Source organism: Anastrepha obliqua, chromosome 2 (assembly GCF_027943255.1).
Source record: "Anastrepha obliqua isolate idAnaObli1 chromosome 2, idAnaObli1_1.0, whole genome shotgun sequence".
Taxonomy (NCBI): domain Eukaryota; kingdom Metazoa; phylum Arthropoda; class Insecta; order Diptera; family Tephritidae; genus Anastrepha; species Anastrepha obliqua.
Genome location: NC_072893.1, coordinates 95,438,466 through 95,457,486, shown reverse-complemented (window position 1 = coordinate 95,457,486; position 19,021 = coordinate 95,438,466). Strand labels below are relative to the sequence as shown.

Here is a 19,021-nt window from a genome sequence, read left to right as displayed (position 1 = left end):
TTGGTGATTTCACTATTTAATTCCTCCTTAAGAATTTTTCTCAAACGTATTTCGCATTGTATTAACTTTTGCACATGAAGTAAAAAATATTATGTTTTCCTTAGACAAAAAGACTGATTTTATTGAAAAAGTCTCAAAAGAAGAAAACTGGGTATAGTTCTTAAATCAATAAAATCAGTCAACATAAAAATATAAAAAACAAAAACATAATAGTATTAAATTGTTGTTATAACAGTTTGCTAGTTTGCCTGTCAATGCGGTGGTCACCGATCGTCATCGTTTAACTCATCTAACGGTAGACCCGGGAACGTGCTATTTCGACAGGTTGGGTCCAGAGAGAGGGGTGTTAGGCGAGTGGGTTTAAAAGGGTATGTGAATAGGTGGTTAGTATCATGCGGTGTTCCTTCACTTATTTATATAATTTCCTTTAACTCCAGTTGGAGCGTAGACCCAATTCTGGTTTCAGTAATTAGTTTATTTCGAAATGATGGGAGATCTTCCGAAGTTTTCTAGTCCAATGGTAGGGCTACTATTTTGATAGCATATAGTTACTGCTTAGCCTTAACCTACTGCAATATGCAGAACCTAATGTTCTTAAGTATTTTTCAACGGTTGTATATACATATGATCCAGATCCAGTTCTCATATGAAATCTAAGATATTATTGGGAGTTGAATAGGTGTGCGTTTCTTTCGGCCGATAAGACATTACATTGAAGGAGCAAGCGCGTTTATTTCTCTGGTAACATTCGGACGGTAATCGGTTCTACGTCACCGGAACGACCCAGATTTATGCCCGGTCAAGGACTGTCACTCCAGCGTCAGCGTTCGCCGTAGATGTACGAGGAATGTTTCAGCTGCTACAATAACAAGGTATCTAGTCTCACAACCCAAAGCGAACTGAGTATTAATGATGGCACGTTCCCAAAACAGTTACTTTATTTTTCCCGATTTTGACAAGTCTGACGTCAGGTCCCTTTGCAATACAAAACAAACACGTTTCTGAAAATTCAGTGAATGGCTTGGTAATATTGTGATTTGTGAGATTTAAACTAAACCAACTAATAATATAAAAACGTAACGTGAAAGTTGCAGCCCAATAATTGGCCTTGAAACACGCTTCGATTAAGAACGTACTTTGTTCACCCGTCCACTAAGACGTCGTAACTAACGTTTCCACGACAGTCGGTTCTACGTTACCGAAACGACCCGGATTTATATCCGGCCAAGGACTGTCACCCCAGCAGCATTCCCCCGTATGTAAGTATGGGGAATGTTTATGCTGCTACAACAACAAGATCGTAACTAAATAACCCACACGAATAACGAAGCTAACGCGATCCCCTCCCATCATACGCTCAGCGGTTGGAGAGAAACTTTAAATATAAAACCTATTTCTGCCACCGGACACCCTGAAAATATATCTCAAGTTATTGTCTCTCTAAGTCCTCTAAAAGAAACGAAAGGTTGCAATTCTTTTTATTGAATTTCAAAATGAATTTTATTCCGTTTTGTTTTAGTTACTTATATCATAAACTTAAATCGTAAATTAAATTGTATGCATATATAATGCATTTTTAATATTTTTAATGTTATTATTTTAAGAATTCTGTACCTTTTCGCATTCATTTATTTATATAATTATATATTCATTCATTATTGGGTGAATTTATTTGAATATCCTCGAAAGGAAACAATACACTAAAACCAAGGAGAATATGATATATTCTTAGTGCGGAATACGTTGCTTTCCCGTATGTATACATAACTAACATTTTTTATTTCTTTGATTTATCCATTCAAATTTACTTTATTATATAATTCATATTTCATTTTCATATTCTAGCTTTTTGTAAGATATTTTTTCTATATAAAACTGTTTCCTTTGATGATCTTGCAAGCTCTTTGCTTTTGCCTTTGTATTTGTTGCGCCAGGTCTGCATATTTTTGAATTTATTAAAAAATGGGTCTATAGCAGACTTTTAGAGCCGTGCTGGTGCCAAATTGCAATTGCACTGTTACGAATGCCAAATTGGCTGGTAACATACCAATAGTCACGATGTACATCGCGTTGGCTATTGTGTTGACGCAATATTAATATTTATCTGTTTTTCCATAAATACTACACTTGTTTTATACCTGCTTCTGTTTTGTGTTTCTTTAAAATCCTTTAGCCGCTAATATTGCAGTGTGTTCATGTATGTTATTTAAATTAACCAACACAAAGTCATTGATTTCTTGCTGTTACAAATCTTGAGTAAAATGAATGAAATCATGGCTGCGGCGTGTGAAATGTTTTTTATCGTAAGTTTTTTTTTTTTTTTTTTGATACATACATTGATCATTTTGCTTAATTTTCTCTGATTTTGTATTAAATTGTATGCAGGCTATTATAAATGCCTCGTTTTATGTACTATTTATGTTGTTGTATATATGTATATTTGGGTTCGCTAACTCGGCATTAATGTTTATATTTATTTGTATATATAATTAATATTCTCATGCATTTGTTTTGTTAAGAATCGCGCCCCCAAATGTTTGAAACTTTCTATGCTAAAACCTAAATTAATGAAACTTACATTGGCGCGTTGTTGTGTTTGCTGATAATTTAAAAGAAAAGTCAATGTATTCTTACATAATTATTAATCTTATTTTATAATTGCTGTTATTTGCAGTTTTTTTTTTTTTTGTAATATTTTTTCTATTTTTTTCTGCCTGTTAGCATACACAAATTTCTTACAAAAGAACAAAAGAAATGCAATTTTCAACACGTCAAGTCCAGTTTTTGAGAAATTAATTCGCATTAAAATGAAGTGTTTTAATTTTTTTATTCTTGTCATGTTAGCCATATTAACATACACATTTTAAGTGCATTGTTTGTATACATACTGGTCTGCATATACATACATGCATATATATGCGTATATTTCGAAACATTACAATCTACATTTTTAATTTGATGATATTTGAATGGCTAGTTTAGTATAATTTATGCTTTATTTTCTTACTTGCACTGCACTTCATATAGTTTATTAAATAACTATGCGCGCGCTTGCACTACACTTTGCCTCTTTGACCCATTTACTGAGCATATACTTTTACAATTTTCTCCAAACCCATTGTTATAATATACATTTTTTATGTTTCTTTTCTGTGTGATTTATGTTAATCTATGTTATTTTTTCTTAATGGGAATGAGTACATTTTTCATACATTCAAATATCTATTGATTTCTTCCCTGCATTCATTTAAAGTTTCATTTTGATATTACATCGGTGCTTAAATATTGCCTTAATGCACACTCATTTTCCCTTGAATAGCAACGTATTTATCCATTTTAGCTTTTCATTATTTCTGATATTATGATGTAGAATATTCTTGCTTCATGCGCTTCTTTGAATGAAACGCAAACATTTCTATTTTTGCGACTCAGAACAGAAGTTATTCAATTTGATGCCTTCATTTGCCTTCTGTATCTAATGTGTTTAAGCATGAATAACTCATTCTACAATGACTTTAATGTTACTGTTGTTGCTTTATAAAGACACTACTCATATTATTATTTTTTGTTTGAGCTACTTAAAGAAGCAAATTTTTTAACATCTGGGAGATATTAATAAAAAATAATATTATCTTATTAGTGAAAATAAGCTCTTACCGATATCCAGACCTTCGCAAATGAGTTAACATTGCAAGTCGCCATTTTGCTCCGACGGCGGTAGGGTCTAAGGCTATCGCTCCGACGACAGACAAATCTATTTTACCGAAACGACTGTCATTTCAACAGCATTCCCCAAAATGTATGGGGAGTATTTTGCGCTCTAAAGTTTCCCAAAAGTTTCTGTTCTGGAAAATATTTTCTACTGTTCAAGCGACAAGTTATCGTGCCTATCGCTCTCTTTACTTTACTCTAGTTTATTTCGATTATTTTCACTTTAGGATCTGTACTTTGTATACATATAAGAAAAGTGTTTAAATATATCAATACATCCACTATATAGCTTATATAGCCCTAAATACAAAAATAAAGACTAAGCAGTAGAACTATTACTTACAAATAACCATGAAACACTAATTGCAAACAAAAAATTTAAATCTAACGACATAGAAAATAGGATAAAGTATACATATAAATTGACGAAACAAATTATATTCCAAGACAAAATCTGATGTAAATTAAGAAAAAATACACAACACTTCCATTTCCCAGTACAGATTAGTGGCTAATGTCCGCAGAAAATTTGGTGGATGCAGCAAGTCGTCTTAAATCCTTCATAAGCATGCAGTTTTACTTTAACGTTTGACAACAATACAATCTATATTAGCGTATACAAATTTGGTGGAAGGAAATTGGTATATTAAAAAATAATAATATTGCGTCATATTGAGTGTTTTGAGTTGTAATAATTGCGGCAGTGTTACTTTTTATGAGATGGCATCATATTCTGTTACAAAAATTCTGCAACAATGCCAACGTCACGAAATCTGTCAGTAAAATGTTGGCAATCTACTGATCATCACTAGCTAATCAAGCACAATAGAAAAGTTGTCACTGCTAAATTGAAATGGAAGAGTAAACGTAAGTGTTTACTTTACAAATATTGTTTTCAAATTTAATATAGTTTATTTTTCGCTTTCTTCGAAAAATTAAGTTAAAATGAAACGAAGTTATTGGTCCATATTCGCACGCAACACGTTCGGCGTGACATAACTTCTACAATATTGTAGCAGCTAATCAGCTGAGTGTCAGCAACATGCCATCAAAAAAATAACAGAGTCGCAATATTGCCGTAATTGTTGAATGCCGCGAACACATCTATTATTTTAGGGTTATGTTGCACACTCTGTATACATCTTATATGTGCAAGATTTTGTCGAGTATGCGTCGAACTCTTTTTACATACATTCTAAATCTAAAACACATTTTGTTCGAACGTTTTCCAGCATCAGTGCAAAATCCGATCGTTTTGTTTTACTTTCTCGAAATTCTACTATGCATATTAGTTTTTTTATGTTTTCTGAGCGTATTTAAATTTGTAGTTTTTGGGGAATGAGGAAACTGCATAATAACGCTACTAATCATAAACGCATTAACTCTCTTCTAACTACTTATATTTTCTATTTTCGACTTCTGGTCGGCCTATTGTTAGTACTGCCTCCATTTCCGCCGCCACTGGTGGTGGCAGCAGCAGTTGTGCTATCGACTGCAATTGTGTTGCTAGCGTTTGTCGTGCTACTGACTACATCCGTTGTCTCCGTTGCCGGGTTGGCCTTCTTTGCAATCGACGCACTATTGTTCGCTTCGATTACGACATCTTGACCTGCTATATAGACGTGCAATTTAATGAATTCAAGCTCAAAAATATAACTTAGAATGTGCATTAGTACCTTTACTTTTTGTATTAGATGTTTTGGAGGCATTTAGTGTTGCTGTAGCAGCAGCTATTGAAGTTGCTCCGCCAGCTCTCTTTGCTGGAGTTGCCGCATTTTCTGCAGTCAGAATTGGGACATCTGCAGCGGCCTTACGTTTGTTCGCCCGCTCACCACGACTACTCGCCGTTGGAGTCAACTGTAAATCCAAAGGGAAAAATGTAAAATAATCAAAAATAAATTTAAGCTTTGAAACACTTCATACAAACCTTTACAGACACGTTTTTAGTTCGCGCTGTTGTCGAGCTAATAGGTGAAGCCGCTCTAGCTTTTGCCAGTGGTGAACGTTGTGCGCGAGGCGACGCCTTCGAAGCAGCTCCCGTATTCTTTTGATTTGGTTTATATTCTGCATCGGAATCATCGGTGCTATCATTTTCTTCATCAGTGGTTGTAGTCTTCTTCGATTTCGATTTACGCTTTGTGGCTAATTTTCGTTTCTTTGTCGACGATTTTACACCATTGTCGCCGGCAGTTGCTCCCGAAATACTTGCTCGACCGCGTTTGTGCCCTTTCGTTATAGACGCCGCTGATGCGACACTTGTACTGGTTTTAGCAGTTGTTGGCGTGCCAATACTGTTACCACTACGTCGGGATTTACGTATACCAGTGGGTGTAGCACCTGCCGCAAATTTCTTTTCAATCTGAGATTCATCTTTGTACAATGATATATCCACTTTAAAAAAATATATATATAAAATGTAATTTTACGAGTTTAAGTATCACTGTCTACTTACGGCCGTCGGGATTTTCCTCTGTAAGCTCTGGCCTAGGTACCAGACCTTTTTCCACGTCAATTGCCTTCTTGAGTATACTTTCTATACGCGCTTGTTCTTTCTTCGGTAAGCTAAGGTGACCCTTGTCAACACGTTTTAGTTCAACAGTCGTCAGTACACACTCAATATCAGTGTGATCATAAAAATCAGGTATATAAATTCCACTGTTATTTGGATCCTCCGATAACCAACGGATGCTAATGCGTGGTGAAGTCCGATAAACATTTTGCATCGTTTGACACAAATAAAATGTGCTTTCGACGTTACGAACCGCCATATATTCATTTTTGTAGAATACAATTAACTTATCTTCCATTGACATGGGTTTTGGTGAGTTGGAGGCTTCGCTGGCCGACAACTTTGTGATGTATGCGAGCTCGGGGAGTGGACTTTGAAATGGTATGGTCTTGAGGCGATGGCGAGAGCTTTTGCGATCGTTAGCGCTGGTGCTGGGCCCTTGATCGGGTTTTGGTGTCGCTGGCGAGGCGGTCACATCAGTTACAGCACTTGTATTGTTGCTGCTGCTGACACCATTCTTTGACTTTCTGGGTCGGCTTGTGCTCGATACTTTTTCGCTCTTTTCAATTACAGCCTTCTCCGATTTTGCTACAGTTTTAGTTTGACGGCCCGAACGCTTGACTGGTGTAATATTTGTATCTGATATATAACTGTTTGTTGAATCAGGAGCGGCCTCCGGGGCCTTTGATTTTGTGCTTTTTGTAGCAGTATGGTTGTTGCTATTGCTTTGAGTTGGTTCTTCGGCAGCAGATGACGTCACTGCAAGTGCTGGTGCTGACGCTGGCACTTTTTCCAACTTTATGTTCTTTGTTTTTTCTTCTTTTGGCTTCTCAGCGGAAGATACTTTGCCAGATTGACGTTTGTCTCCATCTGTTGTGACTTCAGCTGTCGTTAAAGCAGCAACCTTTGATTTGATTTCTACCGGAGTTAAGGTAGCTTCTGCCGCTTTTGAGTCACTTATCGCGTTTGAAGCTTCTTTTTTGTCTACGTTTGTCGGCATTTGTTTTTCTGCAGTATCCGTAGAACTTTTACTAACTACCTCTGCTGGTTTTGCTTTTGCTATATCTATTTTCTCCGAGACCCGACCCTTCTGTTCCATTGTATCTATAGACCTGTTTTCAATTTTCTCCTCACATTCCTTTTTAGCTGAAACGGTCGGTGTATTACTATTCGTGTCTGTATTCTTTGATGCCTTGGTAACATGTAATTCTCCAGCTACGGGTAGTTTTGCATCTTGTCCGATTACAGCTGTAGTAGATTCCAATTGATTTGCGTTCTAAAATATGATTATTTTTAATATCAGTCTGTTGGTATACTAATTAATTATAATTACCTTATTTACCTCTTCAGTTTGGATTCCAGGGTCCACTTTCGACGCAAGTGATGTAGCACTTTCTTGCTCCTTTGCAGCTGGTGGCTTGTCTGGTTCTTGTTTCCCATCGCCACCAGTGCTACCTCTAGCATCGAAACCACTTATATTGTCCGCTGGTAGTTTGCTTTCATAAAGTGTATTTGATTTCTCAGCCGAGATTTCTAAATCAGTTGGCTTCAGGGCTTTAACATCTATAACAGCAGCATTTACGTCTTTGATCGCTGTGCAGTCAGTAATCTTTTTTGCTGCAGTTAGTTTTGCCGTGCTGGCGGCGCTATGCTCTTCTTTCGCCTTGGTAGGTGTATTTCCCACCACTTCAACACTTTTAACCGTCTCAAGTATTTCCGAAGTTGTTGACTTGACATTCTTATCCGTGGCGGGAGCTGATGTAACGTTGGCACCAGGGGCCGCAGGAGAGGTTGGTGTTGAATTCGTAGCCTTTTGTGTTGCTGTAATTTGATCTGTACTATCCGCTTTTCCGTTATTTGCAGAAGGTGCTGCTGTGATTGCACTCAAAGTGGGTGAAGCCGTTGCTGCGGTGGCAACTGGTCCAAATTGCGATGTTGGAGGTGGTGCAAGCGAAGTCAGTTTTGTAAGTGATACAGGGCTGGCACTCTGCTGTGGTGACTTATTTATTGCGGTTGCAATCGAAGAGCTAGATATCATTGTTGCTGTACCCGTAGGCACTGAGCCAGCTTTGGCCGTTGGAATTATATTGCTAGTGGATGCATTACCACTAGACACGGCTGCTGACGGTTTCTGGAAGTGTGTGGGAAATGGGGATGGTATGGCGCTAACAACCGGAGATGTTTTACCAGGGCCGAATTTGCTTTGTTGGTGGGCGGCAGTTGGTGCTGTGGTTGAAGTGCTAGCCTTCGCCGGCAACAATGAAATGGAGGGTGTTGGTACTTGCTTAGCACCGACTGTAGGGGCTACATTACCGCCACCACTGCCAGCAGCGTTCGAGATGGCAGCAGGACCTGACGTGGTAACTGGTGTGCTGCTAACAGTGTTCTTGGTGGCCTGCTGTGCTGCAACACCACCTGAGCCCCCTGAACCAACATTGCCTGCAACCGGTGTGATTTGAGTGCTTGGCGGTAAATTGGGTGCTTTTAGTTGATTACCGATTGCAGTCGATGGTGGGGCTTGTGATGGAGGCTGTGTAGATACAACGCTGACACCTTTATTGCCACCACTACTTGATGGTTGCGGCGCGGCAGTCGGCTGCGTGGGTGCAGCTGTAGGGAAATAACGCAAACTCTGCTGGAATTGTTGGAGTGCTTTTTGTTGTTGTTGCTGAAATTGTCCGTGAAGTTGTTGCTGTTGGTGTGCAGTCAACAAAGGTTGCTGCTGTTGTTGCGGCGACGGTGGCGGTTGCTGATGAGTTGGATGGTGTTGAGCTGGCGTCGCCTGTGATGGATGTTGTTGCTGGTGCTGCTGGTGTTGCTGTTGTTGGTGTTGATGTTGCTGTTGCTGATGTTGTTGCATTTGATATTGCAATGTTTGCAGCTGCTGAATGATATTTGGCGGCAAAGCCTGCAATTGCTGTTGGAATTGATTCAATGCTGCATTTGGTGCAGCGGCACTACCATTAGGTTGCTGCTGCTGATGTTGAAATGTTTTATTTAGTAGCTCAGCAGCTGCTGGGGTCCGTGTAAGTGCTAATGGCTCACCACCGCCGCCACCACCAGCACCAATGCCCACACCACCGCCCCCACGATCCTTCTGTTGCTGCTGCTGTTGTTGTTGGTGTTGCTGTTGTTGTTGTTGATGTTGCATTTGGAAATGCAACAACTGCTGTTGCTTCAACATGTTTTGAAAACGCTGCTGTTGCAAGAAAACATTTAGATCAGCCTGTGACGATTGCGGTAATGTATTTTGGCCGTGAACCAAATTCTGCATTTGCTGTTGTATACCAGCCAAAGTCTTTGCAACTTGCTGCGAGTTGTTCGGTCCATTGGGTGGTATACCACCCCCCATGCCGCTGCCGCCGGCACCAGGTGGTTTCTGATTATAGCTCATGTTCGCATAAAATCCTCAAAAACGCGAATATTTGAATATACCTTCAAATTAAACAAAATCCACAAGTTAAATTTGAAAGCTATATTATTTAAAGCTGAAAATATGGCTTTGTCTACTTTTTTTTAGACGCACCGAAATTTTGTTCAAAGAAGCTTTAAATATATCAATTAAATTGCCAGTATTTTTACTTAATAAGATTAAATTTTTTCTGGCTTTAGTGTTTATAATTAATTTTAGTTATATGGCTACTTCGCCTTTTGAAGGCCATTCAGAGGCATCAGTTGCTTTTGCGTAGCCGTCTTTTTTCACTAATAATACTTAGTATCAGGCGTCCAAGCCACCAATAAATAAAGATTCACAAGTAATGTAATACCACTTTTTAAGGGTGTTATTAATAATTTAAGGCGCTTTCGTACTAACACATTACCTGTTTACTGACAAATATAGTAGGGGTATAAAATGAATGCATGCACGAATACAGGTTCTTTTGGCATAATTGTAGCCCTGTCTCGGGCTGACGAAAGAGAACCAAAATTAATTGGGGAATAAGCGTTCTGTCAATAATCCACCTCGATCTGACTATACTTCGAAATTAGAGCGAGAAAATCTGCAAAAAGATTAGCAGATCCTAATGAAGAATATGCTTGCCTCTCAGATGGAATGCCCACCAAGCTTTTTAAAGATTAAACATAAGTGCAAAAAGCCTTGGGATTTAGTTTAATAACATATTCAAATTTACAAATGTGGTTTCGCGTTACTCTGGTACAACTAAGGTCTGGATATTGCAGGAGGTTAAACGCTTCCTTTCTTCCCCACCACCCCTACCCTTATCCCGCTTGAATTTGCGTGTAAAAAGACCAACCAGCAGCTCTTGATGCTCCCTACTTGGGTCTGTAAGACCCTCCTATTCCCGTTCTTTACGAAACACTTTATTTCTGTTGCACATCAGCATGGTTTCTGTGAACTGCACAGTACCACTACAGCACTTAACGAAATAAACATATAATACAAATAAATCCCGAGCTTAAAACCACCTCTGCGAGAGAACAACCCTAGTAGTGTTAGCCATTCCACGCTACTAGATGATATTCATCTATCGACTCTCCCATCAGAACTAAGGAGGTGGTCCCCAAACTACCTATGTGGTCGACAGTCGTCAGCAATATTTCGAGATCCACCAACATCCATCGTAGACGAAGAGCTTCATCTGTCTTGTGAGACCCGCGATAGCTTGGCATAATTGCATTCAGAATATTGTATTAGATTAAACGCCAGATATACTAAATATACATATGTATATCCGGCATGTGAAGATACGTAAATAAATGAAGACTGTAAATAAATAAAAATTTAATTAAATTTAGTAATTTAGGCACAGCCCATATCATATACTATATGTATATATAAGTCGCTCAGTATTGTGCCTCTGTGATGGCCCCACTACTTAAGAAATTAAAGCTTCCTCTTTTGCAAAACCTTTATATCTTTAAGAGATAAATTTCCAACTTGGAACGAATTACGGTTCACACGAAAATTTGCATATCTGCTGTATATCACGTTTTAATAAAAATGTGTGCGCGTGCCAAAATTACTCAAAGAAACGAAAAACACCTGCTAACTATTATAGTTTTCCGTTTTTGTTGATCTGATCTGATTTTGCTTGATGCTGTGCTCGCACATGTGTTGATGTGTTAGTTGTACTCGTACACCTACATGTACAAATCGTTTCTGCAGATTGAACACACGTGCATGAAATAGAAGTGTTTGGTGAGCGTAATGTGGACTTCCTCAATGGTTGTTTGGTATGTATGTTCGTTTTCAACTCTTCGCGTTCAACGAACTTTTGTTGCGTTAACCAAAACGAGGTTCTGCTCAGACTGCATCGAACTTAGTATCGCTTTTTTTATAGTTATTTTCACATGTTAATATTATATATGTTATAATCAAACATGGGACACACGCACGATAACACACGCCGAACACAAAAGATTCAACTAGAAATTTTCCAAACTCCATTTTTTCCTAAATCAATTCCCTACTGCAAACAATTTCTTTAACACAAAAATACAATTACGCTGTTTTAACGTTAGATGCTTAACAAAAAAATAGTACTATTTTATTTACGTCGAAATAATTAAGAACAAAACAATTATAAATTAGTTGTTGTTGTAGCATCATAAACATTCCTCATATATGTACGGGGAATGCTGTTGAAATGACAGTCCTTGGCCGGTTACGTAGAAACGACTGTCGTGGGAACGTGTCATGGGAAGTATCTAACCATAGTTTGTTTTGAAGTAAAAGATACTCATACTTTGTATTTCTTTATTTAATAGTACAGGGGCTGTATTCTCCCAACTCCATCCATTTTTTGAAGGTACTCTGCTAGTTCGCCTTTCCACTGTAGTCTGTGACTTCATTAGCTGCGTACGCTCGTCACCTTCGCCTCAAGTAATCTCTTCAGCACTCTATCCGCCTTCATATGCGTCACGTAGTCGACAGCAACATTTCCTTGTCTTTGCCACAAGTGCTACCGGCAAGCGACTTGAGAACTTGTTGCGATTCTGTACTTTAGTTGCAATAGCGGTTGTATGCGCTGAGAAGGAAAGCAAGGTAACTCCCAATATTTTAGGGTTGTTCACCGTTGAAATTTGTGTATCATCGACCGTCTGGTAGCACGACTTTTGGATCTGTCGGCCGGAGGATGCAGAATAAATTGTCGGCTAAATTAGCTCGCGCATCTCTTCGGATCCGACGAAGCACGATCGTTAAAGGTGATATCCACCTTGTCATTGTGCTTCGTCGGGTTCGACAGGGACCTTACGGTGGCGTTCGCCTGCGCGCACATCCGTGGGAATAGGGAGAGCGGCGAAGATGTCTTCAGTAAATTCCGCGAATATGGTCCAATTAGCTTTGTTGAAGTTGATGTATGACCGATGATCCGCGGAAACAAAGTCGGCAGGTTTCTCGATCGAGATGATAATGGCAAGTGATCTGATGCAAGCGATAGCATAGGTTGTTGTTGTTGTAGCAGTATCTTCGCCCTGTCAGTGTAGTGTAATTACCGGTCGTCTTCGTCTAGCTCATCTAAGGGTAGGCCCAGGAAACTGGCAGTTTCGACGGGTTGGGTCCAGAGGGAGAGAGGTGTTAGATGAGTGGGTTTGATGGGGCATGTGAAGAGGTGGTTAGTGTCGTGCGGGGTACCTTCACATGCTGGACATACGTTTAGTATGCCGGGGTCGATTCTGGATAGGTAGGAGTTAGCATAGGTCGCCAGGTTATGCTATTTATCAGACCTGCGCTAGCAATTGTGATGTCAGGAGAGCTGCTGTAATTGCCCACTACCCTGATGGGGGCGTCGTCGTTTACAGTGCTGAATGTCGAGTCGTCTATCTGCTCTGCCAATAGCTGTCCCCTACGATGATTTGGCAGGTTTGAATTCCAAAGATCGTGATGCGCATTAAAGTCACCTACTACCAATCGATTTTCACCACTGATGAGCGCACCAATATCAGGGTGATATCCGGCCGGGCAGCAGGTCACAGGGGATATGTAAACATTATAGATTTCGAGCTCGGCATCGCCTGATCGGACAGCTATCCTTTGACATTCTAAGGTTCTGTCCCTGCGGTCGATGCCTTCATCAATGAGACGATACTGCACTGTATGGTGGACTATGAACGCTAGGCCTCCACCGTGGTCTCGCTTGCGATCCTTTCCGTGCACGTTGTAGCCGTCCCTGGTGACCAGGGGGGAGCTAGCGTGCAGGTTTGTCTCTTGGTCCGCAGGTATCTTGATACCATGTCGGCTCAGGAAGTCGACTATCTCGTCAATCTTACTCGTAAGTGCGTTGCAGTTCAGTTGTAAGAGTTTAAAACTCCTCGGGAGTGTGATTGTAACTCGGGGGCGAGGGACGCGGTGTTGTCTGCGTTGGTCCTGCTGTGCGCAACAGTTGTTGTGGCCTGACGTTGGCGGACGGCCGCGCCGCAGGGGGCAACGAAGTCGCGTGTCCACTCACGGGTGGTGCACAGGCCAGAGCACCTCCGAAAATGGCACTAGCCATTGCAAGAATTGCACTAGATTGTTGTCAGGTTCCGAGGGACCCTGGTATGACACACGGAGCAGACTGTGCGGGGGACCAAAAGCTGCTGGTTTGTCCCACACTGGGATAGGAGCAAGAGGGTTGTGGGTCGTTGGGGGAGTTGTGTTACGAATAAAGGCTCCTTACCGTTGAGGTATTGTTGGTGGCGGCAGTTTGAAGTGCCGGCACTGAGGACGGTAGCGCCGTTGACGCAGGGACCGCCTGATGGCGGGAGCAACACGTGGCTACATACCTTGTGGACCACTCCCTATACGTCTTAAGGCCTGAACAGGTCTGGAGTTCTGGTGGAGCCGTTTGTGGCAGATGCAGCAGTAAAATACCTCTGATCCAGGGTTGGGTTCGACGCCAGCCCTGAAGAGAAGTATTCGGAGCAAACGTGCTGCAAGGGATTGCTCCTGTGTCGAGAGATTAGCGATGGGATACGGTACACTAGACAGGGCTAGTTTACTGGGGCGGCAGCCCTTGGTCGGGAAAAACCCGAGTCATTCCGGTAACCTAGAACTGGCTACCATGGGAATGGCTTTTCAGACTTTGTGGTTTAATTTCCTGTTAGAACTTTCCTCTAAAATTAAAATAAACATACATATCCTTACTATTTTTAACAATAAGTTCAAAATTTGATGATGTTCTTAAGATTAAATAACCGACTATCGATATATATAGAAATAATTGCAGGTTAACAATTTAGTTTTTTTAATAAACAGAGTGACCGAAGGAAATAAAATATTTTTTAATGACTTCCTCGCAACTTCTTTTAATTTGACGCAATTTAAAATGTCTAGTAGATAATTTTATTGGCTTTCAATTTCGTAAGCATAATACGTCTACTTGAAAAGATATAGGCCCGTAGTCAAAGTCCATCTTAAAACCCGACTTTAGTTAGTAAAATAATAAATAGAATAACCGACTTTATTTTTAGTTTTATCATAGTGAGTTTATTAATGGTGTTAACCAATCACGATGAAGAATATGGCACCGCTACAAAAATAGCAATAGCATACAGGACGGATAGCATCGCAAATGAACAATAAATACATTTTATCGTTTGGTATTTGAAACTTCAGAATTTTACAATAAAAGGTTGTTTTGTCATTAAAAATAAATTTAAATTATTAAAAAATAATAATTAAAATAAAATATTTTATATGTTTATACTAAGTGAAAAATGGTAATTGATATCGTAAGTTTATTTTAAGTGTAAAAGAGTGCCAACTGATCGCTCACTTCTAAGCAATGTTACCAGTTTACACAAAAAACTTGTTTGAATAATTCAAAAAAATTTATTTGGTAGATGGATAACTGACCAATGACAAAATTGTAACTAATTTATGCAGCTTCATTGTTAGGAGTTAATTGGCTCCTGCCGTGTTAAGGCTTATATTCTGATATATTACCATTGCCATGAACGTATGTTCAACTCGTCAAGTAAACATTTATTTATTTTTAATTTTATTTATGTAAAGTCGTATTTTAATTTAATGAAATACTGTTTGTTGATATCGCCAAGAAATTTGTTCACAGCATAAAATAAGAGCTTTTGGTAATTTATGGATACATACAGCCATGGACAGATAAATAGCACAAATGTGAATCTTATACATATGTTAAGTTTTTAGTACGGACTCTGCTTTGATCAAGTAAATTTGTTTGTTTATATTTATTATCGTTATTAAGCTTACATTTTGCGAGGAATTTACGTTTTTTTCGATGGAATTTTTTGCGTTCTATTTTATTTATGCATATTGCTGTTTTGAAGTGGGCATAAATATAGCGCATTTTATATTAAAATGTTAATGTAATTATTAAAAATGGGACGTGGAAAACATTGCACGCCGGAGAAATGAGCTATTTTATACCGTATGAGTCAAAACGGAAAAACTATGCAGAAATAGCTGAAATGATGAAGTACTCTCGGAAAATGGTTTATAATGCTCTTAATTTAGTTAAGAAAGATTCATCCTATCTAAGCTATAAGGCCGCGAAAAACTAATGGTAATGTGGATAGAGCTATAATACGCAAGAGCAAAGCAGATCCTTTTCAGTCGACACGGCAAATAGTGCTTGAACAAACAAAGAATCTGGTATACAGGTGTCCAGAAAGGTTGTAGGAAGGCGACTTAACGAAGCCCAGCTGTTTGGCCGCATACGCAAAAAAAAACACTCCTCTCAAAAATCCATATAAAACACCGAATTGCCTTTGCAAAAGCCCTCAAAGACATCTCATCATCACAGTATTCAAATGGATAGATTTCAGTATTTAGAAATCACGGAGCGACGGCTTGAAGAAGTCATCAAAAACGGTGGATATAGTACAAAATACTAATGTGGTAAAGCAATATTATGACTTAACTATCTGATTTGTTTACTATTTTTACTTTTGTTTGGAATTTTGTAAAATAAATCAGAACTGAAATTCCTGTTGACAATTTTTTTGTTTTAAAGAGGAAGTAATTAAGTTTTTTTATTTTTTATGTTGCTTTTCCCCACTAAAAAAATAAGTATTTAAAAACATATTCAACTCTTTGCTTTCAAAGTCTAAATGTGCTATTTACATGACCATGGCTGTATGTAAAAAAATGTATATTCTTTAGTGTTTCGCCTTTCTAATGTGTATGTGTTATTAGAATTTAATACCGTCTTTGCTTGAAAAGGTAATTCAGTAAAAAAACTAATTAATAATAATTCAAAACTTTTGTTCCAAATATCAAAGTAATTTAGTGAACCATAGTGTAATATATTTCTATACTGTAAATGAGCATGAAAGCTCTTTTTCTCCTATTCTTGTCATGAGACATTTATTTGCTTACATACATATATGTATATATTATTTATTCATATTTTTAATGACAAAAATACAAACAAATATTTTTTTATATTATCTTAATCATACATAAATTTATTATACAAATTTGTTCCGGGAACTTTTTTCCCCAACTGCTTTCCTACCTCTCAAATGAAATAATCCTAGTGAGAGGAAGTTCGGACCAGTGAGAAGAAATTTTGTTAAAGCTGAAGAACGCCAATCAAAAAGCCCGCCCTCTTATACTGCAAGAAGGCATTGACGGTAAAAATGTCGTGAATATTTGAAAAGCCACCAAAATACCAACTCTGTGGGAATTGGCAAAAAAAAAGCCGGTTCCTACTATGTTGTACTTATTCATACATAAAAATATGCATTGAAATCAAGTTGATATATAAAGTGAAAATTAATTTTCCATTTCAGCGGCATGTATTTGTTATTGCACATCTTAAATAAAAGCAGGAACTTTTTTTACTATTACTATTATTTTTATTACCGATGTTGAATTTTAAAAGAAATACTGATACTAAATATTTTGCAGTATTGTAAAGCTAAATTGACCAAAACAAACATGATCCACAAATAATTTTTCACAAGCATACATATACCAATACCATTCGAAAAAACCAATCGAGTCTCACAGCACTCAAAAACCTGTTAGATTTGCAAATTTTTTAAACAAAATAATAATAATTTCCTATCAGAAATATAAAATATATTTGCTCTTAAGATTTACGCAATATTATAGATTATTTGTTGTTTTCTATTACTTTAATGATTTAAACTTTTGACTGACATCATACCATTCAAACTATCATAGGAGCAACAACATATTAGAAGTAATGCGCTTGCGTCACAATTCAGGTAAAAATATGGCGATGCAAAAAATTAACAGGTATACCCGAACTTTAGCATATTGATAGAAAATCCCGAACGAAGAAAATAATTAACATTTTACGCAAAATAATTTGTTAAGAAATCTTTCTCAGAAGACTGATCTTTCAAAATATATAACTATGTATATTTAACTGTACTTTTAGCTAGATCACTGTTTTATTGCTGTCCCAAGTTCTACTTATTTGTTTGTTCCGTATACACATGCGCTTTCAAGCACATGTATATGTGTGCACATACGAATATATTTACGAACGCCGAAATCGAAAAACAAATCAAAAAATCTTAATTCAAATTCCGACAACATCAATAAATCATTTGCTATTGTTGCTTTGTGTATTGAACCGATTTTCTGCGCGCGATATTCTTTGGCTGTTAAATGGCAAACAAAAAGTCAAACAGCCACCCAGGCACAAACGCTAATATCTGTAGGAACAAAAATCCAAGAAAAGGAGAATAAGCGATAATGGAGTAGTGAAGAACAAACGCATAGCGCAACGTTGAAGCAAAGGCAAAGACACGGCACAGCCTGCGTGCTTTTGCTGGCTAGATGTAGAATTACGGGTGTTATGGAGGGGCACCAAACATGGTAGTTACGTGGTGCGTGCTCCGCGCGAAGTATTGTGCGGTATCGACTTCTACTATGGTGTCGCTGCGTTGACGTCGTCGCTCTTGTACACAAACACAAAAACCAAACCACCGACACTGTCCGCGCGCTAACCTCTTTGTAGGAAAGACACACACATACACTTGGTAGTACACTTCCACCGCTCCTATTTATTTTTTCATAGGCTTTCAAAAATAATTTTTTCCGACATACACCACTCCACTTACTTTAAAAAAAAATGTATCCACGAAACAACAGTAAATTTCGCCGGTTAACAATGCAGTTCTCCAACTTTTAATATAATTCTTTAATATTTTCCATCGGCAGTTATGCACATTTCTCAATACTTTTTACCACTGTGTGAACTTTTTTCTTTTCTGTTCTCTGCTTCTCTTCTTTTCTGTTCTCGTTCTTCTTTCCAAATGCTACGGCAACGACCGAATTAATTCTTCGATTTTTCACATGCAATTTTCGAGGGAAAATAATTGCGAAAAATAATCAATTCTTATACACACATATAGCACATTATGTCCACTTTATTATTATAACCACTTTATCTAATTCAATTTACTTTTAGTGCGGAAATTTTATAATTTTCTGCGCACAAGATGACAAATTGAAAATTTTTTAGAGAAATTGGACGAGAAACGAACGACACGAACGATAAACGAGGAAACCGACGAAAACTCTACACTTCGACTTCGACTCTCCGCTCTTTTATTGATGGCGTCCGTTCAGAGTTGCATTGTGAACTGATAGCAGTGTAGCCATTTCATGAATGGTACCACTATCAGACATATCGTGTTATTTCTGGTAATTATAGCCGTCTTCGATTCGCCTTCGCCACTTCCCTGCTCGCTGTATATAGCGAAAGCAACCACATTGTTGTTATCATACATCATAAAATAATTTAACTCACTATATTGAATGCTACCAACTCTATTTTCTAAAATTAAGCAAATTTCATTACTAATACTCATTCGGCGTGTCTTCTTGGGTTGTCC

At 38.2% G+C, this 19,021-nt stretch overlaps 1 protein-coding gene across 5 annotated transcripts; it reads right to left on the bottom strand.

The window, feature by feature from the left end:
- Nucleotides 1-1,831: 1,831 nt before the first annotated feature.
- LOC129236762 (mucin-2-like) lies at nt 1,832-18,681 on the bottom strand. 5 transcript variants are annotated; one of them, XM_054870961.1, is made up of 7 exons: nt 18,533-18,680; nt 18,245-18,442; nt 7,554-9,655; nt 6,164-7,496; nt 5,639-6,102; nt 5,388-5,568; nt 1,832-5,323 (listed from the first exon to the last, which is right to left on the bottom strand). In XM_054870961.1, exons 3-7 carry the CDS (start codon nt 9,612-9,614, stop codon nt 5,118-5,120), a joined length of 4,245 nt encoding a protein of 1,414 aa, XP_054726936.1. In that variant the 5' UTR covers nt 9,615-9,655; nt 18,245-18,442; nt 18,533-18,680; the 3' UTR covers nt 1,832-5,117. The 5 variants fall into 5 exon arrangements, with proteins under 5 accessions (XP_054726936.1, XP_054726937.1, XP_054726939.1 ...); XM_054870962.1 differs by having other exon boundaries at nt 1,832-5,320; nt 18,245-18,681; XM_054870964.1 differs by having other exon boundaries at nt 1,832-5,320; nt 5,394-5,568; nt 18,245-18,681.
- Nucleotides 18,682-19,021: the final 340 nt, after the last annotated feature.